The 26380-nt window shown below is 39.7% G+C and overlaps 1 protein-coding gene and 1 non-coding gene across 8 annotated transcripts in view; both read right to left on the reverse strand.

Moving 5' to 3' along the window:
• Positions 1 to 26380, reverse strand: part of MICU1 (mitochondrial calcium uptake 1) — a 238907-nt gene that overhangs the window by 16299 nt on the left and 196228 nt on the right. For all 7 annotated transcript variants that reach the window (XM_021699547.1, XM_021699544.1, XM_021699543.1 and 4 more), the window contains 2 exons: positions 25660 to 25797; positions 12314 to 12422 (listed from right to left, as the gene is read on the reverse strand). In XM_021699547.1, coding sequence (XP_021555222.1) covers positions 12314 to 12422; positions 25660 to 25797 — 247 coding nt within the window. The remainder of the gene's footprint in view (positions 1 to 12313; positions 12423 to 25659; positions 25798 to 26380) is intronic.
• On the reverse strand, positions 6208 to 6313 carry LOC123325177. The gene has a single exon (XR_006540283.1). It is a non-coding gene; the product is annotated as a U6 spliceosomal RNA (small nuclear RNA).

The following is a 26380-nucleotide window of genomic DNA, read 5'->3' on the forward strand; positions in this document are numbered from 1 at the left end:
GTGTGATTATTCTCCTGTATTACCATTCAAAGGACACAGGGAACACAACTGGACCTACAAGTTTACCAAATCTATAATTTCCTGAGGTGCTTTATAACGGGGCCTCACCATACCTGGAAACCTTGTATTCTCTTCGCAAAAGTAAGAATATTCTTTTTTTTTTTTTTTTTTAAGATTATTTATTTATTTGACAGAGAGAGACACAGCGAGAGAGGGAACACAAGTAGGGGGAGTGGGAGAGGGAGAAGCAGGCTTCCTGCTGAGCAGGGAGCCCGATGCGGGGCTCGATCCCAGGACCCTGGGATCATGACCTGAGCCGAAGGCAGACGCTTAACGACTGAGCCACCCAGGCGCCCCAAAAGTAAGAATATTCTAAGTTATACAAACCACAGCTCATTTTAGAGCTCCAATTCAATTTCTAACCTTTCCATCAGAGGATGCCATCAGGGAGGAAGTTGTGTTCAGTTTTCCATTACCTTGTTCAGACCAGGTAAATCATTCAGACAGCACTTGAGAGGTTATATATCTAAGTTCATGCCCCGTATGTGTACGAATAAGCAATAGAACCAATTCCTCTTAAGTGCTAAACAAGAGACGACCTGTAGGGGAAATAGACACTATTTCATGGAGGAAGGTTCTTTCTTCAAATGGTCAGAATTCACCAAGGACATTTCGCATTTGTCTGGGAGTTTGTTATTCTCACATGGGCCACGAGGAACTAAAGAAAGAGGCTCAATGAACTTTGTTATTTTTACTCCGGAGGGATTGGATCATGCTGTCATATGGTGAATCTGTAGTTGCCACCTGCCTGGGTTCTCAAACTGTTCTGAAGAACATTAGCTCTGTAAGTTGTTAAGAGACATTTTGGCGCAAATCAAGTTTGAGAACTATATGGCTCTCTTGGAGATTAATAATGCACATTAGCATATTAGAAAGTTGGCAGGAGTGGTGCTGCAGGAAGAAATTCTGTATAACTGGGCATTTTCCAAACTTATTTGAACCATGGAACATTTTTTTTTTTAAACCCACAGAACCATTAACATATTGCAGTAAATAGTGTTTTTCACAATGCTGTTTGGGAAATTCTGTGCTAAATTATGTCTAAAGACAGGTTTGCAAGCTCTAAAATAGCTAAGGAAGAGACACTGCCAGGGCCTCTAAAAGGTGCCAATTTCTGAAGGTCCTAACCTTCCGCGGAAAAATGAAGACAGCCAAGACAGAACAGAAGGAAGACAGAAGTACTCTGTCTCTACCCCTGCCCCACTCTTTCGCCACCCCTAGTATGGGGCAGAGGCTCCACTTTTAATCTTATGTCTAAATAGCACTTATCACACCAAACTTGAACAGCTTGTATGCTTCTCTTTCTCCCCTATTAGACTGCGAGCTTCTTTTTTTTTTCTTTTTTTAAGATTTTATTTATTTATTTGAGAGAGAGAGAGAGAGCACATGAGACGGGGGGAGGGTCAGAGGGAGAAGCAGACTCCCCGCCGAGCAGGGAGCCCAATGCGGGACTCGATCCCGGGACTCCAGGATCATGACCTGAGCCGAAGGCAGTCGCTTAACCAACTGAGCCACCCAGGCGCCCTAGACTGCGAGCTTCTTGAGGGTAGAACCCAGCACGGTACCGATGCTGCTGGCTGGACAAACGGACGAACCACACTAAATCTGGTTTACATCATCAACTTCATAATGAAAGCGGCTGACGTTTATTAAACAGTCGCCGGATGATAGGCACAAGGTTAATACCCTATGAGGTAGGTATCATGATCCTGATTTTAAAAACATCGAGACTAAGTTCAGAAATGGCCCAAGGCAACTCAGCTAGTGAATGACGGAGCCAAGCTTAGAAGCCAGACAACAGGACTTCAGAACCCATGTTCTTAACCACTACACTTTCCCCCCTCCCTTCCAAGTTTCGCCTTAGCAGTAAAATCCCATGATTCTGCAGAGGGAGAATTTGGGTAGAACTCAAACCAGTGGAAAAGTCCCTAGTAGGGCTGTCGGGATTAGGAAGCTTTGAAAGCAAAGGGAAAAGTGCAAAGAGAGGCTGCAGAGAACAGGCACATCCGGCAGAGTGAGGGAACTTAGTGAGGACAGCTGAAAACACGCCAGTCTTTGCAGGCAAGTGTTAGTGTGCGAACAGTTCACGGTACTGATATCACCCTTTGAAGCACGCAAGAAGGTGACATAACGTCAAGTCTAAAAGACAGGGGTCACAGACGAACATAATGAATTAATGGCGGGAGTCTGTTCTCTGGGACTACTGGGAAAGGCAAGGGTTTATTGGCTTGAGATCGATGTCTTATTCAATCCATCAAAATGTTTATTCACTTATTCATTTACTGGTCAAGTATTTATAAAGTGTTGACTGTATTCCAGGGACTGTCCTAGGCGTAGGGAATATATCCACAAACAAGACAAATAAGCATGAGATAATAAACACATAAGAAAATACCAGGTAGTAACGGGCGCCTGGGTGGTTCAGTCAGTTAAGCGTCTGCCTTCGGCTCAGGTCATGGTCCCAGGGTCCTGGGATCGAGCCTCGCATCGGGCTCCATGCTCGGCGGGAAGCCTGCTTCTCCCGCTCCCACTCCCCCTGCTTGTGTTCCTGCTCTCGCTATCTCTCTCTCTCTCAAATAAATAAATAAAAATCTTTAAAAATAAAAAAAAAATAAAAAAAAAAGAGAAAATACCAGGTAGTGACAAATGCTATGACACACAGGGTGATGGAGTGACTTTAGGACGGGAAGGTTTTTTTGAGGAAGTGATTTATATGAGACCTGAATTACAGGGCCCCAAATACACCGAGATCATGGGAAAGAGCACTTGAGGTGAAGGAACAGCTAGAACAAAGGCCTTCAGGTGGGAATGAACTTGGTATGTTTAGAATATAAACAAAGAGTGTGGTGTGGAGTGAACTGGGAAGAAAGTGGTATTTCTATACTCAGAGTATACAGGACCATGATATATGGACCCCGTAAGCCTGGGTAGAGAGACAAGGGCTTTAGTAGGAGAGATGCAGAAATGGAGTTAGATGCAGGGTATATTTTGGAAGTAGAGACAAGGATTTATTGAAGAAATGAATGTGCGAGTGAGAGAGCAAGAAATCAAGGCTAATGCCTACTTTTTTCGAGCTCCTGGATAGGTGGTATATAACTCAGTAAGTTATTGAGGGCCTACCATATACAAAAAATTATAGTTAGTGGTCTCTGCTCTGCACGATTAGCTACATTTGTGGAAATTAAAGCCCTTGTCCATAATTTATGGATAGGAATTGATGACAATAGTGAAGGCAAAGGGTTTTAGGTTAATGTGTCTTTTTAAAAAAATTATAAGGACTATAGACAATATAGTTAGTTTTTTAATAATTTATATTGAGTAGTTAGGGAAGGCCTCTCTGAAGAAGTGACATTTGAAGTGAGACTTGAAAGACAAATAGAAGTTACCCAGGTAAATAGAAAATCAGGTTTCTAGGGCGCCTGGGTGGCTCAGTCGTTAAGCGTCTGCCTTCGGCTCAGGTCATGATCCCAGGGTCCTGGGATCGAGTCCCACATCGGGCTCCCTGCTCAGCAGGAAGCCTGCTTCTCCCTCTCCCACTCCCCCTGCTTGTGTTCCTGCTCTCGCTCTCTCTCTGTCAAATAAATAAATAAAATCTTTAAAAAAAAAAAAAAAAAGAAAATCAGGTTTCTAGAAAAATTTGAGGTTTTAAACAGACAATACAAGTATTCTCAAGGGAATTTAAATTCACTCTCTCCCCTGACTCCCATTTTAGTATTACTTGGTGGACTACTTATGGGTGATATTTAGTTCTTGGTTGCTATGGTGGGTTGAACGGTGGTCCCTTAAAATATATGTCTATATCTTAACCCCTAGAACTTGTGAATGTGACTATGTTTGGAAGAAGGGTCTTGGCAAATGTAATTAAATTAAAGATCTCAAGATGAGATCTGGGCTAAGGATTACCCAGGCAGACCCTAAATCCGACGACAAGTGTCCTTTTAAGAGATACAGAGAAGAAAGACATGGGGAGAAGGAGGGGCAGGCCATGTAACGACAGAAGCAGTGACTGGAGTTCTGCAGCCATGAGCCAAGGAATGACTAGAGCCATGAGAAGCTGGAAGAGGCAAGGATTTCCCCACCGAGCTTCAGATGGAGCATAGCCCTGCCAACATCCTGATTTCAGATTTGCGGCCTTCAGAACTGTGAGAGAATAAATTTCTGTTTTTTTAAAATCACCATGTTTGTGGTAATTTGTTATGGCAGCCCTAGGAAATTAATACACTTGGCTTCTCCCTGCTACTTAGTATGAATCTAGGCCAGCTTCCCCTAGATATCTACCGTTTTACACCCAGGCAATCCAAAGTTACACAGATAAAACAAACCAAGAAGTCAAAACAAATGCTAAATATCATATATCTCAAAGCCAAACATATATTTGGATGTCAGATGTGACTATAATTTTTAACACTGTCTCTATTAGCAAGGATAATGAGGCATGGATTATATGGAGACTAAACATCCCAGGAAATGGCCTGAAGTCATAAACACTGTCTTTTTTTTTTTTTAACCACTAGGTTGCACTTTCCTTTGCCACCACTACCCTGAATCATTCTATTTTATGCACCCTATTATTTTAACATAGACAGTGATTCATCCAGGATAATTGTTCTTTAAAGCAATTCTACTGTCTTTAGTTGAGCTTTTCAAAAAGGTATGAATATATAAAGAGGAACTTATTAATTTTATTTTTACAATAAATTATGATTTTAAATCTTATATCTTCAGATTTTCAGATGCTGTCAAATCCGTTTTGTGAAACAGAGCAATAGAACCAAAGCTATTCTGGAGAAATAACCCTGTGATATTACATAAACATACATAACCTCTATGATACCATTAGTTTTTTTTTCAAGGGATTCTACAAAGGTCAGAGGAGGTATTCTTTTAAATAAACAAATAAGCAAACAAGCAACTGTTCTTTAAAAAAACCTATGTGGATTAAGAAAATGAAGTAAAAGGCATCTAGTCTGGAAAGGAAGAAGTAAAATATTCTCTATTTGCAGGTGGCATCATTTTATATTAGAAAATCTTAAGGAATCCACTGAAAAGTGCTGAAAAAGCAAGATTGTGTTTATAAAACCTGTCAGTGCTTTGGAGAGATTTAAAACTTACACATTGCAGTACCCAACAGTGAAATAAAGACATTGTCAGATCAGCCAAAATCTAAGAGAATTTATTGCTAGCAGGTCTGTACCATAAGGAATGACAAAAGAAGTTCTTCAGACTGATGAAAAATGATACCAGATAAAAGTTTAGATACTCAGGAATAAGTGAAAAGCACTCAAAGTGGTAAATACAAGTAAATGGTAAATGTGGGTAAGTGTAAAAGATTATTTTTTTCCCGTAATTTCTTAAAAAAAAAACTGTTGGAAGCAACAATCCTAATATTGTATCATAGGGATTATAACATACAGAAGAAACACAAATGACAACCATAGCATAAAACATAGAGTGATGGTAAATGGAACTATTTGACTGCAAGCTTCTTACATTTCACTGGAAGTGGCACAATATTAACTTTAAGTGAACTGTGAAACGTTATCTAGAGAAACCATTAAGATATGAAATGCAAAGAGATATACCTAAAAGGCCGCCAGGTCCAATTATATGTCTAGAAGAGATGCACTTATCTAAAGACACAGATAGCTGGAACATAAAAGAATAGAAAAAGACATACTATGCAAATAATAATCATAAAAAAAGCTGGAGTAATTATACCACTATCAGATAAAGTAGATTTCAAGAAAAGGTGTATTACTAAAGATAAAGGGGGAACATTTTTTTTTCTTTATTCTTTTTTAAAGATTTATTTATTTATTTACAGAGCGAGCACAAGCAGAGGGAGCAGCAGAGGGAGAGGGAGAAGCAGACTCCCCGCTGAGCAGGGAGCCCAACGAGGGACTCGATCCCAGAACCCTGGGATCGTGACCTGAGCCGAAGGCAGATGCCTAACCGACTGAGCCACCCAGTCACCCCAAAAGGGGAACATCTCATAATGATAAAAGGGTCAGTTCATCAGGAAAGCACAACAATCCTAATCAATAAATGTGTATGCACTTAATACCAGAGCTCAAAATTCATGAAGCAAAGACTGACATCACTCAAAGGAAAAACAGACAGATCCACACATCATATGCGGAGATTTTCTTTTCTTTTTTATGCTTCAAGAATTTGTATGTCATCCTTTGCAGGGGCCATGCTAATCTTCTCTGTATCGGTCCAATTTTAGTATCTGTGCTGCCGAAGCAAGCATGACATGTGGAGATTTTGACATCCTTCTCTCACTAATTGATAGAGCAACTAGACAAAAAAGTCAGTAAGGACGTAAATGATCTGAACACTATCAACCACCTTGACCTGACATTTTTACAACACCATACTCAAAAGTGCAGAATATACATTTTTTTTCAAGTGTATTGAAACATTATTTAAAAAACTAACCATATGCTGAGCCATAAAACAAGTTTCAATTTTTAAGAACTGAAATTTTATAGTGTGTTCTCTGACTACTATAGAATTAAATCAGAAATAAAAAACATGAATATATCTAGAAAAAACAATATTTGGAAATTTAAAAACATACTTTTAAGTAACCCAAAGACAGTCTCTTCAATAAATGGTGCCAGGAAAATTGGACAGCTATATACAGAAGAGTGAAACTCGACCATTCTCTAACATCATACACAAAAATAAACTCAAAATGGATGAAAGACCTCAATGTGAGACAGGAATCCATCAAAATCTTAGAGGAGAACATAGGCAGTAACCTTGACATCGGCCACAGCAACTTCTTTCAAGACATGTCCCCAAAGGCAAGAGAAACAAAAGCGAAAATGAACTTTTGGGACTTAATCAAGATAAAAAGCTTCTGCACAGCAAAGGAAACAGTTAACAAAACAAAGAGGCAACCCACAGAATGGGAGAAGATTTTTGCAAATGACACTCCAGACAACAGGCTGATACCCAAGATCTATAAAGAACTTCTCAAACTCAACACCCAAAAAACAAATAATCAAGTCAATAAATGGGCAGAAGAGATGAACAGACACTTCTCTGTAGAAGACATACAAATGGCTAACAGACACATGAAAAATGTTCATCATCATTAGCCATCAGGGAAATTCAAATCAAAACCACATTGAGATACCACCTTACACCAGTTAGAATGGCAAAAATTGATAAGGCAAGAAAACAACAAATGTTGGAGAGGTTGTTCGAGAAAGGGGAACCCTCTTACACTGTTGGTGGGAATGCAAGTTGGTACAGCCACTTTGGAAAACAGTGTGGAGGTTCCTCAAAAAATTAAAAATAGAGCTACCCTATGACCCAGTAATTGCACTACTGGGTATTTACCCCAAAGACACAGATGTAGTGAAAAGAACGGCCATATGCACCCCAACGTTCATAACAGCAATGTCCACAATAGCCAAACTGTGGAAAGAGCCGAGATGCCCTTCAACAGATGAATGAATAAAGAAGATGTGGTCCATATATACAATGGAATATTACTCAGCCATCAGAAAGGATGAATACCCAACTTTTACATCAACATGGATGGGACTGGAGGAGATTATGCTAAGTGAAATAAGTCAAGCAGAGAAAGTCAATTATCATATGGTTTCACTTATTTGTGGAACATAAGGAATAGCATGGGGGACATTAGGAGAAGGAAGAGAAAAATGAAGGGGGGGAAATCGGAAGGGGAGACAAACCATGAGAGACTATGGATTCCGAGAAACAAACTGAGGGTTTTAGAGGGAAGGGGGGTGGGGGGATGGGCTAGCCCAGTGATGGGTATTAAGGAGGGCACATACTGCATGGAGCACTGGGTGTTATAGGCAAACAATGAATCATGGAACACTACATCAAAAACTAACGATGTACTACTGTATGGTCACTAACATAATAAAATAAAAAATGAAAATGCAAAAATAAGTAAATAAATATTTCTAGCATATATTAAAAGAAAAAGTAAAATAAATAAAAAATAAAACAACAACAAAAAAAGAAAAATAAATAACACAAGGGTCACCTGAGACAACACAGAGAAAATCAGGAAATATTTCAAACAGGATGATCAAAATACAACATAACAAAATATGTGGGATACAGATAAAACCAGGTTTAGGAATAAATTTATAGCTTCAAAGCTTATCTTGGAAAAGGTAGGTAAAGGGGGCCTGGGTGGCTCAGTCGGTTAAGCGTCTGTCTGCTCAGGTCATGATTCTGGAGTCCCCGGATCAAGCCCTACGTTGGGCTCCCTGCTTAGCGGGGAGTCTGCTTCTCTCTCTCTCTGCTTCTCCCCCTGCCCCCACCCACTCGTGCTCTTTCCCTCTCAAATAAATAAAATCTTTAAAAAAAGAAAAGGTAGGTAAAGTTCCATCATAAGCTAGAAAAAGAAAAGCAAAGTAATGTATACTACAAAGTCAAAAATTGGTTCTTTGAAAAAGTTAACAAAATGGCCAAACCCCTAGATAGACTAAGTAAGAAGAAAACAAGATAGAGCTGTAATTCACCAATGTTAGGGCGAAAAGGTGATTTCAGATTCTACAGATTCTAGACGGTGAAAGGATAATAATGGAATATTATGAGCAACTTTTTGTCAATAGATTCAATAATTTAGATGAAATGGGAAAATTCCTAAAAAAACACAACTTAGCAAAATTCACACAAGATAAAACATAAACTCTGAATACCTGTGTATTTATCAAAGAAACTAAATTACCAAAACCTTCCCACAAAGAAAACTGCAGGCCCAGATAGTTATATTGTTGAATTCTATCAAAATATTCAGAAAGAAAGAACAGTAATCTTACACAAACTCTTTCTGAAAATAAAGGAGAAAAATCTCCCTGATTCATTTTATGAGAACAGTATATTCTGATACAAAACCTGAAAAGATATTACAAAAAAGAAAATTATTGACCATTATCCCTTAATATTTAATAAAATGTTAGTAAATAAAATCTAGCAATATATAAAAAGCCTAATAATACATTATTACAAAGCTGGGTTTATTTCAGGACAATAAGGGATAATCCTATCCCTTAATATGGTAATCCATCATATTAACAAAATAAAAGTCATATAATCATTTATATATATATATATACATATATATATATATATACACACACAAACATAGGGAAAGTATCTGATAAAACTGAATAGCCACTGATGATAAAAACCTTTTTTTAAATTAGGAAGGGAAAGGAATTTCCTTAATCTGATAATGAGCATCTGCAGTCTAATATCCAACTCAACGATGAAATATTGAATGCTTTCCCCCTCAAATCTGGAAGAAGTCAAGGATCAAGGATGCCTTCTCTTACTACTTGTATTCAACATCATACTGGTGGATAAGTGCAACAAGGCAAGAAAAAGGGCATAAATCTCAAAAAAGAAGAGGTGAAACTATCTCTGTTTGCAGGTGACAACTGCTTACACAGAGAAACCTAATGGATCTATGAAACAACTAGAAGAGTAAATGAATTTTAGCAAGATTGCAGAATACAAGGTCGATATACAAAAATCAATTGTATTTTAATAACAGCAGCAAGTAATTGGAAAATGAAATAAAATTCCATTTATAAGAGCATCAAAACCATAACATACTTAAGCATAAATTTCTAAAAATATGTATACTTAATACTACAAAACCACTGCTGAGAAAAATCTAAGAAGATCTAAAAAAATGGATATAATATGCTCATGAATCGGAAGACTCAATATCACTAATATGTCAATTCTCTCCAAATTCATATATAGTCAATGTTATTGTAATCACAATCCCACCTCTTTTTTTAAAAAAGAGCTTATTTATTAGAGAGAGAGTGAGAGAGAGCGAGCATGAGTTGTAGGGGAGAGGCAGAGGGAGAGAGAGAAGCAGACTCCCAACTGAGCAAGAAGTTCAACATGGGCTTGATCCCAGGACCCCAAGATCATGGCCTGAGTTGAAGGTAGATGCTTAACCGACTGAGCCACCCAGGCACCCCAATCCCACCTCCTTTTTACATAGAAAGTGACAAGCTGATTCTAAAATTTATGTGGAAATACAAAGGACCTAAAATATCTAAAGCCATCTTGAAAAAGAAGAATGAAGTTGAGAGATTTATAATACCTGACACTTCAAGACTTTCTATAAAGCTATAGTAATCAGACTGAGTATGGGTATAGACATTATAGATAAGTGTAACAGAATAGAGAGCTCATAAACAGATCTACACTTAAAAGGTAATTTGATTTCTGATAAAGGTGCCAAAGCAAACCAATGGAGGGCTTTTTATACAAATGGTGCTGGTTCAACTGGATATCTATGTGGAACACTCTACTTCACACCATATATAGAAATTAATTTGAGATGGATCATATAAGAAGTGTAAGAACTAAAGCTCTAAAGCTTGTAGGAGAAAATATAGTAGACTATCTACACAGTTTGGGGGTAAAGGTTTTATTAGGACCAGAAAGTAATAATAAAAAAATAAAAATTCAATAAATTAGACTTTAATTAGACAAAATTAAAGAAAACTTCTGCAAATGAAAAAGATACCATTAAAGAAAGTGAATGGGCAAGTCACAGTCTAGAAAAATATTCACAATATATGTATCTGATAAAGGACTAATATCCTAGAATGTATCAAGAACTTCAACAAGTGAATAATAAGTCAAGCACCCTGATAAAAATAGGCAAAAGACTTGAATAGACACTTCACCAAAGAAGGTATCTGAATGACAAGAACACAAAAGAGCTGCTCAATAGCAGAAGTCATCAAGGAAATACAAAAGAAAAACACAATGAGATGTCTTTATATACACTCCAGAATACTGCCAACTGTGGACAAGAATGTGGAACAACATGAACTGTTGTCACTGCTGATGGGAATGTAAAAAGATACACTGTGAAAAAGGGACTGACAGTTTTTTATAAACTAAATACCTTCCTCTGGACCCAGCAATTCACTCCTAGTAATTTATTCAAGAGAAATGGCAATACATGTCCTCAAAAAGACTAACACAAGAATATTCAGCTTTATTCAAGATAGCCAGTAACTGGAAACAGATGAGGTGACCAATGAAGAATGGATAAACAAATTGTGGAGTATTCATACAACAAATTACTACTCAAAAAAGGAACAAACTATTCTACACATGACAACATGGATGGATCTCAAAAACATGCTGAGAGAAACTTTAAAAGATTATACACTGGATGATTCCATTTGTAAGAAGTTCTAAAACAAACAAAATCAATCTATGGTGGAAAAACACACAAATTAAGGTTGTCTCCGTGCATGGGGGCAGAAACAGAATATGAAGGGGCACAAGGGAACTTTAAACAAATATTGAACTTCAGTTAGTATTCATGCTGAAGTATTTAGACGTGCTTATGTCTACAACCTACTCTGAGTACATCAAAAAATAAGAGAGATTGATAGAGGGATGAACATATACACAGATGTATTATCTGGGAAATACAGAAAAATTTTCAAGTGCATATATGGATGTTCTCTGAATAATTATTTCAACTGTTCTCAATGTTTGAAATTTTTCGTAATAAAATGCTGGGGGAAAAATAATGTTTTTACTTCCCCTGTTCTCTCACACTGAATTTGTAGGAAGTAAGCCAATAGGGGGTGCTGTTCTGAGCCATGATTTTATCTAAAAAACAAAGCAAAAAACCAGGTAACACAAGAAATGAAACAACTACTGCTTCCCACCAAAGAATGAATTGAAATGCATACTGGCTTTAGCTGCACATTCAATATGTCATGACTCTGGCTCCAATGAGAGAAGTTCCAAAGTTTCTAAAGAACTGCCTTGCCTTCGCCTGGGTGGCTCAGTCATTAAGGATCGGCCTTCGGTTCAGGTCACGATCCCAGGGTCCTGGGATGGAGCCCCACATCGGGTTCCCTGCTCGGCTGGAAGCCTGCTTCTCCCTCTCCCACACCCCTTGCTTGTGTCCCCCTCTCTCGCTGTCCCTCTCTCTCTGTCAAATAAATAAATAAAATCTTTAAAAAAAAAAAAAAAGAACTGCCTTGCCTTTACTACAGCCTTTGCAAAGCACAAGAAAATATATTTGCTGAACTTGGTCTCTCCAGGTGAAATGCAAGGCTCATGCAATGGCAACAAAATGAAACAAATCAAAAACAATGTCAAGAAAAACTCACATATTACTGTTAAGGAGGGGTAGTCACCTAATAGATTACAGATTCAATGTTCATACCCTCAAGAAAACATTTTTGGGTCTCATTACCTTTATCAAGAGATGCCCCGGCCATATGGTAAAAGCTTAATGCAGTGTCCACATCATTAATATTCTTTAGGAAAGTAAAGAAGTTCTCCACTTCCTGAAACGTCAGACCCTGAAAGAAGAGAGACAGCAAGATAAGGCAGGAACCTGTAACAAAAAGCAGCACAAAATACAGAGAAGTAGGTAGTTATTCATGTCTATAAATCAGAAATTTATGCTATGTTTAGAACAGAAACTGAATAAATTCGTCAAGGAATGCCAAATTTGTATACAACAAGGGAACACAACTCTAGAATTTTACCCTGAGAAAGGCAAGCTGGCTAATTGCTTTCCCCTCCCATGTAAAAATCTGACATGAAGCTGTTTACAGTGATGTACAGAGAGAGAGAGACAGCGAGAGAGGGAACACAAGTAGGGGCAGAGGGAGAGGGAGAAGCAGGCTTCCTGCTGAACAGGGAGCCAATATGGGGCTCGATCCCAGGACCCTGGGATCATGACCTGAGCCGAAGGCAGATGCTTAATGACTGAGCCATCCAGGCGCCCCTAATAAAAATACTTCTAATTGTGCCCTCCAATTAGTCACAGTATCTATTATGACATTTCCTAAACGAGCTTTTAGCTTCTTGATCTGTTACATGTTATACATCTTAACAAACTGGACTGGAGTCAGGACTTCCATTTTAATAATCTACCCTTATGCCAGCTAAGCTTTTTGAGGCTTAAGTTAATTAAAAAATCACCAAGTCAATGAGACAGGGGAAGGGTTTGAGAATTTAGCAGAACCTAAGCACTTGGGAAGCTGTTCATTATGTCAATCTAAAAACTACTAATGAAGCAATTTGCCACTTAACTTTAATCGGATGAAATTCCCTGAATGAAGAAGCTTTTTTTAAAACTGCTCCTATGATTTGCTGATCTCTGATCTGACTTTCTCTGATGGCTCAAGAGAGAGTAGTTGTATAACTAGGGGCAAGGGAGTCTCCTTACAGGGTAGAGGATTTGTCCTATTTGACTATTTCCCACTTGTCACACATCACGCTGTGATGGAAATGAATACAATTTCTAAGAAATTGTGTAACACTGGGGAGAAGCTGAGGTGAATGACTTAATGAAGCATCAGGTCCTTAACATTGCCGATGTTGACTGGCCTCTACTGAGTGTTGCCCCTCTTCCAATTTCCATTTCCCCAAACTAGGGAGCCCTGGAATCCACATGGGGTACCCACTAATAAGGAAACTTCAATACTGACAATATATAGTTCTTTCCTGGTACTCTCCAAACTGGGTCAATGGTATCTTTCTCATTTAATCAATCAAACTAAGAGCTAAAATACTGTGTGTATAATTATGTCACACGATCTTATAATTTTCCCTAGAATAATAGAAGTTAAAAAACTTTTTATTGTGGGGCGCCTGGGTGGCTCAGTTGGTTAAGCGACTGCCTTCGGCTCAGGTCATGATCCTGGAGTCCCGGGATTGAGTCCCGCATCGGGCTCCCTGCTCGGCAGGGAGTCTGCTTCTCCCTCTGACCCTCCTCCCTCTCATGCTCTCTATCTCATTCTCTCTCTCAAATAAATAAATAAAATCTTTAAAAAAAAAAACAAAAGAACTTTTTATTGTGGAATATGATGACCATATAGAAAGTTGCATAAAACATAAATGTACAACAAACTGCTGTAAAATGAACACCCATAGAACCTCCACTGAGGTCAAGGAACAGACTATTTTCAGCATCCCTGAAGTCTTCGTCTCTCCCCTCAACATGTTCCATCTCAGTCATAAGCCCTTTTACCCGGTGTTAATCACTATTCTGACTCTTAGTGGATTCATTTCCTTCCTTGCCTTTTTAAAAAATTGTGTTACTATCGGGGCACCTGGGTGGCTCAGTCGGTTAAGCATCTGCCTTCGGCTCAGGTCAGGATCCCAGGGTCCTGGGATTGAGCCCCGCATCGGGCTCCCTGCTAAGCAGGGAGCCTTCTTCTCCCTTGCTGCTCCCCCTGCTTGTGCTCTTTCTCTCTGTCAAATCAATAAATAAAATCTTTAAAAAATAAAAATACTAAAAATAGTGTTACTATCTGTCTATGCAGCCTCAAACAGAAATAGTTCACTTATGCTTGTTTTGAACTTTATAAATGGAATCACGCAGTATGCATTCTATTATATATGGCTTCTCTTTTTAGTATTTGTCTATGCTTCGTATTCTGTAGTTAGCTCATTTTTATTGCTATTAGTATTCTGTAGTGTGAATATACCATAATTTTTTTTATCCATCCTATTTGGGCTGTTCCCAGTTTTTGGCAATTATGCACAGTGGTGTTTAGGTATGCATCCAAACATTTATGGACTATCTACTACGTACCAAGTTCCATAATTTTTGTCAGTGAACTGGAAGGCTTATAGAAAATAATTTGTCCCTAACTTGAGGCCATTCTCTTGGCTTTGTCTTATTAGAGCATCCAGATATAGGACTTATTCCTTATATGAATGCCTTAGTACACTATCTAATGTAAACACTAGGCTAGAATCAACCTTTGAGAGGAGAATTCTACTGGGCCAGAAGTACAGGGTCTACAGTAACACCAGCTTGGGGATGGTACACTAATACCATCTTCTCTTCCCTTCCACCAAAGGACATGCAGCTGCTGAAACAATCTAGGGTCCACTGATGGATGAATGTATAAACAAAGTGGAATATGATTCAGCCTTTATTTTCTTTTTTTCAAGATTTATTTTTTATTTATTTGACAGAGAGAGACACAGCGAGAGAGGGAACACAAGCAGGGGGAGTGGGAGAGGGAGAAGTAGCCCCCCCCAGGACCCTGTGATCATGACCTGAGCCGAAGGCAGACGCTTAATGACTGAGCCACCCAGGAGCCCCATGATTCACCCTTTAAAAGGAAGGAAATTCTGACATAAGCTACGGTATGGATGAACCTTGAAGACATTATGCCAAGTGAAACAAGCCAGTCACAAAAGGTCAAATACTATATATGATTCCAGTTATATGAGGTACCTAGATTATTTAAGTTTATAGAGACAGAAAGTAGAATGGTGGTTGCCAGGGCTGGGGGGAAGGAAGAATGGGGACTTTTTTTTTTTTTTTTAAAGTAAGCTCTATGCTTATGTTTAACGGGTACAGAGTTTCAGTTTGGGAAAATGGATGGTGGTGATGGTTGTACACAGTATGAATGTACTTAATGCCACTGAACTATACATTTAAAAATGGTTAACATAAAGTTCCTAAAACAAAGCACATGGTACAGGAAATGTTACCCACTCTGACAAACAAGCTCTAATGTTTGCTAGTAAATTTATGGTGAAACATCACATACAACAGGCCAGAGTACTCATGCTGAGAATTATTTCAGGACAGAGAGAAAATCTTAATTGAATGGCTATTCATTTGATGACTCAGAAAAACAGTGGGATACAAATTACATTAATGCCATTATTAAATTGAAATATGTAACATTTTACCTTTTATTATATAGATATAATAAAAATATTTATTGAGCACCTACTAACAACTCCAACTCAGCACTATGCTAGGAACAGTGAGGGAAATAAAATTGCTTTGGACATGGGCCTTGGACATTTTATAGAGCTTACAATTTAGATAGGTCTCCTTAAAGAAAGGATGCCAGTCACAAAGTTATTATTCCTATTCTTATTCCTTTGTAACTACCTCAGTAAAAAAATCCAGAGGGATTTTTATCAAGAAAGCTATAATAAGACTATAACATGAGGTCTGTGGATGGAAAGTGAGAGGATGTGCTTTCTGCAAGTGGAGGTGTTCAGACTGGAAGGCATTAGCTGTGCACAGCCATGGGCAGGTGACCTGACCTGCAGAATAGTAGTCAAAAGGAAATAATCTTTCCTTAAGCATGGCGTCAAAGGGAATTTCTTGACACACTATGGGGAAGTGGAAGAAGGAGGAGTTATTTTATCCTGTGGCCAACTGTTCAACAAACTGGTTATCTAGCTACCTTGGGAAAGATGGACTTATATGAAACTGGGCTCTGGGCTCTAGGTGACTAACAAAAGAAGATAACGTTAATATAATTTGTGGACAGTAGAAACACTTTTTTTTTTTAAGATTTTATTTATTCATTCGAGATACAGAGAGAGAGAGAGCATAAGCAGGGGGAGAGGCAGAGGGAGAGGGAGAAGCAGGCTCCCTGCTGAGCCAGGAGCCGGATGCGGGGCTGGATCCCAGGACGCTGGGATCATGATCTGAGCTGAAGGCAGACGCTTAACCATCTGAGCCACCCAGGTGCCCCAAGAAACACTTCTTTATGTTTATTAAAACATGAAACTAACATTATGAATTTGTTAAACAAGCAAATAGAATTGTCTTTTTTTTATTAAGATTTTATTTATTTATTTGAGAGAGAGCAAGAGAAAGAGCAATGAGCAGGGAGAGGGACAGAGGGAGAGGGAGAAGTAGACTCCCTGCTGAGCAGGGAGCCTGTCGGATGCAGGGCTCAATTCCAGGACCCCGGGATCATGACCTGGGCCAAGGCAGATGCTTAATCGACTGAGCCACCCAGGTGCCCCTAGAATTGTCTTTCCAAACTAAAAGCAATTGATAAAATGTTTAGAAGAAAACATAAAAAAATCTTTTTTTTTTTTAAAGATTTTATTTATTTATTTGACAGAGAGAGACAAAGCAAGAGAGGGAACACAATTAGGGGGAGTAGGAGAGGGAGAAGCAGGCTCCTTGCTGCGCAGGAAGCCCGATGCGGGGCTCGATCCCAGGACCCCGGGATCATGACCTGAGCGGAAGGCAGATGCTTAACGACTGAGCCACCCAGGTGCCCCCATAAAAAATCTTTTTAACCTCGAGTAAGACAAAGAGTTCTTAGATATGACACCAAAAGCACAATCCATAAAAGAAAAAAACTGATAAATTAAATTTCATCAAAATTAAAACCTTTTGTGCTTCAAAATACTGAGAGAACAGGGGCACCTGGGTGGCTCAGTCAGTTAAGCTGCTGACTCTTGATTTCCGCTCAGGTCATGATCTCGGGGTCCTGGGATCGAACCCCACGTTGGGCTCTGCACTCAGGGGGGAGTCTGCTTCAGGATTCTCTCTCCTCTCCCCGCCCCTCCCCTTGCTTGTTCTCGCTCTCTAAAATAAATAAATTAATCTTAAAAAAAATACCGAGAGAACAGACAAAACACAGACTGGGAGAAATATTTAAAAATCATATATCTGATAAAGGATTTGTATCCAGAACTATGTAAAGAACTCTTACAACTCAATAATGAGAAAAAACCCCCACAATTTAAAAAAGTATCTGAATAGACGTTTCACCAAACAAGATATTTGAAGGGCTAATAAGTTCGTGAAACAATGCTCAGGATCATCAGTCATTAGGGAAATGCAAATTCAAACCACAATGAGAAAACACTACATACCTATTAGAATGACTGTAATCAAAAAGAGAGACAAGGGGCGCCTGGGTGGCTCAGTTGTTAAGCGGCTTCCGCTCAGGTCATGATCCCAGGATCTGGGATGGAGCCCCACATCGGGCTCCCTGCTCAGCGGGAAGCCTGCTTCTCCCTCTCTCACTCCCCCTTCTTGTGTTCCCTCTCTCACTGTCTCTCTCTCTGTCAAATAAATAAATAAAATCTTAAAAAAAAAAAGACAGACAATAACAAGTTTTAATAAAGATGTGGAGAAACTGGAACTCTCATATATTGCTGTGGAAATGTAACATTGTACACCCACTTCGGAAAACAGTTTGGTGCTTTCATAAAAAAAAAAAAGTTAAACTCAATTTTTCCATACAACCCACCCATTCTACTCCTAGCAGTTTTCTTAAGAGGAATGAAAAGATAGGTCCACATAAAGACCTGTATGCAAATGTTCATAGCAGTATTATTTATAATAGCCAAACACTAGAAACAATTCAAATGTTCAACCGGTGAATGGATAAACAAAATGTAGTATATCCATACAATGGAATTCTTTTTACTATATTCAGCAAAAAAACAGTAAGCTATGAATACAAGCAACGACATGGATAAACCTCAAAATACGATGATAAGTAAAAGAAGCTAGACACAAAAGACTACATTATTTTATGAATGCATTTATATGAAATGTCCAGAAGAGACAGATCTGTAGAGACAGAAAGAAGATGTCTGGTTGTCTAGGGGTGAGGGTGGAACTGGGGACTGACTGCAAGCTAGCATGGGGGATTCTTTTTGGGGTGATGCAAATATTCTAAAACTGGGTGGCAGTGATAACTACATAACTCTGTAAATTTACTAAAAATCACTGAACAGTTCACTTAAAACGGGTGGTGACTTTTATGGTCTAAATTGTACCTCAATAAAGCTGTTAACAAAATAAAAAGCAGTTGGAGCAGAAAGAGGGGTAAGGGAAATTTGGCTTCCTCTGGATTCGTCCCTTAACTCCAGGTATCAAGTGCTGACAGGCCACAGGTGAGGGTAACACAGGATTATAGGGCAACACACTGTAACACATGATTCCCTTGCCTTGTCTTGTAATCAGTCACAGGAAATCCACCTGCCAGGAATCAATCCCATTGCCCGAGCTCCCTCTATGGCCCACTGAAAAGATAAAATAGTCTCCTTTCTTCTCCTATATATGCTATGCCTTGCACAATCTTATCACTTATCATCTGCTCAATCTTCTGCTTAGTTTTCTAAAACATTTATTTTTAGAGTTTTAAAAAACATTTAATTATTTTAATATATGAATATTATGAACAGTAATACATGAACCGCACAAAGGAATTCTTCCTCGACCCCTGTCTTCCAGTCTCCCTCCCTACATGTGGTCACTGTCACCAATTTCTTGGGTACCCTTTCAGAGGTGTAATTATGCTGATCTTGCTCCAATAAGTCATATTCCCATTTCAAACCCCAGACTTCTCTTCAACTGTTGCCTGGCAGTGGGGGAAAATTACACCATTTCTATTACTTATATTTCTACAAGTATCTAATCGCCCTGAAACATCACTTTCTTCATATGTTCATTCCTCCTACTCAAAAATATCAGTGATTTCTCACTGTCAACTGGATAAACTCAACTTTTTGCCTAGTACTCAAGGTCCTCCACAAAATGCTTCCATAAATTACCTTTCTAGCCATCTCCCTATAGGCCAGGGTCTAGCAACACTGGTGTTCTTGCTTCCCCCAAACCCTTATACTTATTCAAATCATGGAGAATAAGGAGTGGCAATGAATAGGCTCATTAGTAGGAAGATTATGGACTGTGGAATGAGACAGTCCTGGCTTTGAACCCTGGTGCCACCTCTTAAGACCCTGTGTGATTTCAGGCAAATAACTAAGGCTCAGAAAAGTATTTTTTCATCTGAAAAACAGGAATTCTATCCACCAAGCAGATGTGATAATTAGGAAGAAGATAGATAAAATGCCTAGTACTTGGCAAGTACTCAGTAAGAAGTAGGTTAAGTCCTTAGTAGGCTGGCAGGCCCATTACTAGAGAACCAATGGCAATGACTTCATTCAATTAGGTTCTGAAATACTCTCTTTTCTCTGGTATGTGTAGGACCTTGAGGGATAGAAAACAGGGGCAAGTATACTCTCATATACCTTTCAAGTATATGAGACTAATAGCAAGGGCAAATCAGAAATATACTGGGGGAAAAATCCATAAATTCTTTTAATAGTAATTCACAGCTGGGGCACCTGCGTGGCTCAATCGGTTAAATGTCTGCCTTCAGCTCAGGTCATGATCCCAGGGTTCTGGGATCGAGCCCCACATCGGGCTCCCTGCTCAGTGGGGAGTCTGCTTCTCCCTCTCCTTCTGCTGCTCCCCCTCCTTGTACTCTCTCGCTCGCACTGTCTGTCTCTCAGAGCATGGATAAATAAAGAATCTTAAAAAATCTTAAAAAAAAAAAGTAATTCACAGCTTAGTACTTCTTTGGAGGAAGTACAAGTTTCAAAGCTAATTAATAAAGCAGAGTTCTAGTCTTTTTAGTTTAATGGCCACACCTTAGGTGTTCTACTACATAGTGACTCTGATGGGCATCTAATAATCGGAATCAGAGTTTTTCAAGTGCTATGCAGCAATGTTTCTAGAATCTTGATATTCCAAGATGACTACAATGTGGCTTACCTCTCAAATATCTGTGAAAATAAGTGAATAGGAGAGCCCACATGAATATTATCCACAGATAAGATGCAAAGTTAATAATCTAATAGTTTTATTCTGTTTGGTAAATACCAACCCAGCTTCATAGCTGGTAGCAGTATTAATAAGCATGATACACACAGAAGGTTGTCAAGGATGGCGATCTAAGAGGAAACATGAAGCAAAAGCAAACTGCTTTATAACTTTTGCTTGTCAAAATCCTACTCTGCCCCCCGCCTTTTTTTTTTTTGGTGCAAAAAGATGGTTTTATTAAAGCACGGGGACAGGACCCGTGGGCAGAAAGAGCTGCTGCCCTGGGGTTGTGAGGAATGACTGATTATATACTTGGGAGTTGGGGGAGGTAAGGAAAAAGGGAAGAGTCCAAAAGGACATTCATATGGTAAAGAAGACTCTCAGGATACCGAAGGCCTTGCTATTGTCAAGCTAAGGTTGTTTTTCCCTCTAGCTGCCTCCTCCTTTCAGAACTCCGCTATAACCCTCCTATACGTTCCCCAACTGACTAATATTGACCCATCTCTACGCCCCTCTTCAGCAGGAAGGAATTACAGATGAGATTTTCTGCCTTCAACAACCTTAAAGATTTAAGGGTCAAGACTGTTCAGGGGGGAGATGATGAGGGAGCAGAAGGAAGCTGAGGAGAAAGCCACAAGCTGACACCCTGCAAAATCCTACTCTGCTTTTAAGGCCAAGTTCAAATTGTATCTCTGCCGAGAAATCTTAGTCTCTTCTTCTAATCTTTCTCATTGGTGCTCCCAAAAGTCTTCAGAGCTTTACCAGGGTACTTAATACATTCACCAATGCATTTGACAAACATTTGCCTAGGGACACTCACTATACTGTGGACATGCAAAGATGAGTAAGACACTGCTCTCAAGAGGCTCAAAGTCGAGTGAGTTGCCTTGTATTACAATTATTTATTACCTGTCTCCCAGCACTGGGAATGTTAAGTTCTATGAGGCAGAGACTTGGTTTTGCTCATTACTGTATTCCCAATATTTTTAAGAGTGCTTAGCACAGAGTGGACGCTCAGTAAATACTGAATATGAAATTATATAGTTCTTTGTGTGTATATATATATTTTTCTTACTCAATTATTACAGACTATATATTTCTTGGGGATAGGTGATGGTTTTTGTTTATCTTTTATCTTTTTCATAGCACCTGGCTTAGTGTCTTGCACACAGCAATGTCCAACATTGAACTGAATATCATTTTCAATTCAGCCTTAAGCGGATTTGCTAAATTATTAAAGTCTGCCACTTCTGTGCTCTTAAGCATAGAGAACCATCCCTGTGAACTACATTTATAAAGTCTCAGAAAATTCTTTCTTTTAATGAGAAGACCATATGGAGGAAGGAAAATAGGCAAATTTTAGAGCTGAGTCAGATTTGGCCTAGAAGAATTATTCAAAGGAAAAAGGATATTGAGCGGAATGGGGAAAATCTGGTAGAGGATAGGGACTAATTTTTAAAATAAAGCCCAAACAAAACATGTTCCCCATTTAAAAGAAAAAAAAAAAAAGGAAGAAATGAAAACTGTCTTTGTTAAATAAGAAACACGGCAGTTCCTCAGAGCATGAACAGAGTAATTTGTCCAGCATGCCAGGTTCCCCAATCCTTCCAGCTATTACTCAGGGACAAAAGATCTAGAGACACTGACAGAGTACAGCCCCCTCGAGAGCAAAAGGCCCACAAGCTAAGGTGCACATGAGAATCACCTTGGGAGCCTTTAAGAAACACTGATGCCTGGACCCACCCACTGAGCTTCTGATTTAGTTGGTCTGAAGAGGGCCCCAACAATCACATTTCTGAAAAATTCCCCAAGTGATACCGGGCGACCCGGCTTGAGAAGCACTGCTTTGGAGGAAAGGTATGGTTAAGGAGAACTCTGCTATAGAAAGGACAAGATCTGGAATAGAAAGCCTTGGATTTCAGTCCAGACTCTGGGTGGGTCATTCATTTCTCTTTCTTTCTGTCTCTAGATTCTCAAAGGCAAAATGAGATCTAACAAGGCTGTTAGAAAGACAGAAAAAGAACAATGTGAAAGGCAGTGAAACACTGCACGGTCATTAAGTGATACGCAAATATTTACTTAATACTACCACTAGGACCGCCAGTCCTTTAGGTCTGGATAGATAATTTGTGCAGAATCCCACACAGAAAATGATTAATATGAGCCAAATGAAAAGTTACATTTTCATGTTAACAAGTCCAGCGTGGAATAAAAGAAACAATTAGGAAGCAGATGGTGATTCCTCTTTAATGAGACATGGTCCTAGAGAGATGGACTGGTAACCTCAAGAGCAAAGGCCCTTCATTAACTTTCATTCTAGTTAATTGCTATGTTCACAAACTTAATCAACATGAGAAGACAATCAATCTCAATCTCCTTGCTAACGCAACCTGGAAATTCTGGGCCAGGAGTAATTTAGCATCCCAGATTTTTATCTGACAAAATCTGTCCTTTCACTTCACAGCTCTTCTGTAAGGTCTCCAGGTCCTAAATTAAGTCCCGCCAAAGCTACTCTATTCCTTCAAGGGAGATGTCTCCAACAACCAATTTATTGCTTTTAAATATGAGTTCATAATAAAACACTAATTAGCCTATTATGATAGATAATTAATAGATAATTAAGGTCAAATAAATGTCTGGACCAAACTTATTTAAAAATTAGTCTGGTGGGTGCCTGGGTGGCTCAGTCGTTAAGCGTCTGCCTTTGGCTCAGGTCATGATCCCAGGGTCCTGGGATCGAGCCCCAGATCAGGCTCCCTGCTCGGCGGGAAGCCTGCTTCTCCCTCTCCCACTCCCCCTGCTTGTGTTCCTGCTCTCGCTATCTCTCTCTCTGTCAAATAAATAAATAAAATCTTTAAAAAAATAAAAAATAAAAAAAAATAAAAATTAGTCTGGTAAAAAGAAAAGTGTTTCCTAATGCAAATACTGTGCTTCCAGCATGGGGGCTAAAAAATCCACCTGAACATTCGCCTTTAATTTTTGGAAATTACAATTTCTAACAGATATGAGCTGGGTACTAAGCACTGTAAAAGTTGTCTCTAAGAGAGAGTACTGTTCTCTGTCACTTTCTGTTAATGATGAGTCAGGTCAGTTTCTTTGGTCTTGGTCAAGTGGTAATCATTGTCCAGGGGAAAGGGTAGTGGGCGAGAATGAGAAGATCTGGCATCGTGGGTATGTGTGTGTGTGTGTGTGTGTGTGTGTGTGAGTGTGTGTGTGTGTGAGAGAGAGAGAGAGATCGTTAAGAGGTATGCCTCTTCACTGATCTCTGCTTCAGTATGTCCATCCCACAAGCCGGCAAAACTCCAGATGCTGAATCAGTTCTACCATCTGCCCCCTCCTGCACCAGGTACAAGCTGGTGTGCAAAGCTACGGAGAGCAGTGCTGACTGGGGACCCTGCAAACTCACAGTCTCCAATTGCAGTGCTGCTCAAAAAATGCTCCATCATCTCTTCCTGAATTCTCTAATAATCTTAGCATCAGTCTTTTGGCTTCTATGTTTGCTCCTTTCCAAACTATTTTTCATAAAACAGCCAGAGTCATTTATTTAAACATACATACAAATATACAAGCATTTCACGGCTCACAGCCCTTTAATAGCTTCCCATCCCACTGTGAACATAACCCAAACTCCTTCCATGCACATGCTGGCCCCAATCTCCCTCTCAGACCTCATCTCAGGCCATTCTCCTCCTTGCTAGTATGCTCCAACCACAACAGCCCCCTCTCAGTTCCTCACACGTGCTAGATCTTTGTGTTTTCTGTCTCTTATGGACTCAATGTGTCCCCCGACGACGAAACTTAAACATACACTGAAGCCCTAACCCCCAGTGTGGCTGTCTTAGGAGGTGGGGCCTCTAAGCAAATAACCAAGGTTAAATGAGGTCAGAAGGGCGGGGCCCTGACTGGACAGGATTACCGTCCTTATGAGACGAGGCATCAGAGAGCTAGTGTGCATGTGTGCTTTCCGGCTCTCGCTCTCTCGCTCTCCCTTTCTGTCTCTCACCATGCAAACAACCAAGGAAAGGCCACGTGAGGCTATAGTAAGAAGGCAGCTGTCCAAAGGCTAGGAAGAGAGCCCTCATTAGAAATTTAATTTGCCTGCACCTCGATCGTGGCTGTCTGGCCTCCAGAACTGTGAGAAAATAAATTTCTGTTGTCGAAGGCACCCAGGCCGTGGTGTGTTGTGGTAGCAGCCCAAGCTGACTAATACACTGTCTCAGAGTTTTGAACATATTCTATTTCCTTCTTTCTGGAGCCCCTCTTCCCTCGTCCTCATTTTCTTCCTCTCTTCTCTTTCTTGACTTCCTTACTTCCCATTGTAATGTGTCCTCCACTCTAATAAAACCGCTCCCAAAGGTCATCAATTATTACCATTTTGCCAAAGCCAATGGATGTTTATTATCTTACTTTACCGGACCCGCTCTGTCCCATGTGACACTGCAGACCCCTCTTGTCCCCGCACCCTCTACTTCCTTGGCTTCAATTGCAGTACTTTCTCTAACCATTTCCTTCCCGTGCTAGTTAAATGTGCATGTTCCGGGCGCCTGGGTGGCTCAGTTTGTTAAATGTTCATGTTCTACTCTATTTTTTCTTTGGCCAAAAAAGGGCATTTCTTTCCTGTGTAACAGTCTTCTGACTGAATCGCATGGGTTCTCATGGCTTTAACTTGAATAATGTGTTGATGATTCCCAAACCTATCTCAGTCATCTGAAGTAGAAGTGAATATCCAAGTGCCTGCTAATCATCTCTAACTGGATAGTCCACAGGCACCTTAAATCAAGATATCTGTAACTAAACTCCTTATCTTCCTCTGTAAACCAGTCTCTTAATTTTTCTCCAGACAGACTTTCTGAATTTTTTTTTTTTTTAGTAAGTTCTAGGTCCAATGGGGGGCTTGAACTCACAACCCTGAGACCAAGAGCTACATGCTCAACCGACTGAGCCAGATAGGCACCCCGTTTAATTTCTCAATCTTAGTTCATGGTGCCACTCTTCGTCTGAACAAGAAACCTAAGGGCTTATTCTGGGCTCTCCCTTCTTCCTCATCCACTGCTCATGTTTTTTCATGTAGCAGAGATGAATTGGTTATCATCTTTGCGTCATGACACTCTCATTATGTTAGTACTTTTGCAATATAACCATACCTTCCCATGGTTCCTTTTCTTCCGATAAACAAAGACACCTACCTTTCCCTCTTTGAAGTGCTTCTTGAGCTGCTTCTGCATGGCGGTCAGCTTCTTGGACTGCACCCCACTGTAGGCCAGCAGCATGCCACCAAACTGCCTCTCAGTAATTTTCCCATCCACAGGGTCATGGCGTTCGAACTGGGAGAGAAACAGAGTGTTCATGGGGTCAAATGCAAGGTATTTTGACACGGAATGTGGAATGATCAACTGCGCTGGATGGCAGAAAATAGCTGATGGCCACCGAGACTGTATATTTGAACTGTAATTCTCACTAAGATTTGAAAAAATTAATCAGAAACAGAAGACCTGGGTTCTTATTCCAGCTTTATCAGTAACTATTTATGACTTTAGGAAAGTCACCCAACTACTCTGGGCCTCAATATCCTCATGGATAAAACAGAGCTGCTATAACACCTCAGACCTTACAGAGCAGGAGCATCCCTGTGGGGATAAAAACAATGTTAAAACTCCACTCCAATTCATGAGTAATATTATTGGTAATAAGTGCTCTCTGGATCATTCATGTCCCTGCTACTCAGAAATAACTTAAAACCTAATTATCGCCCCCCCTGCCAGTACTTATTATAGTCAACAAGGAATGACAAAGGAGGGGGATCACTAGTGCAGGATGCCTTAATTAGAAGAAGATGAGCACCGAGTGCTAGAGGTGAGGGAGGACCATGCAGAAGCTCCTCACAGTGGTAAGGAGGTGCTCTCAGAC

Source organism: Neomonachus schauinslandi, chromosome 6, assembly GCF_002201575.2.
Source record: "Neomonachus schauinslandi chromosome 6, ASM220157v2, whole genome shotgun sequence".
NCBI lineage: Eukaryota > Metazoa > Chordata > Mammalia > Carnivora > Phocidae > Neomonachus > Neomonachus schauinslandi.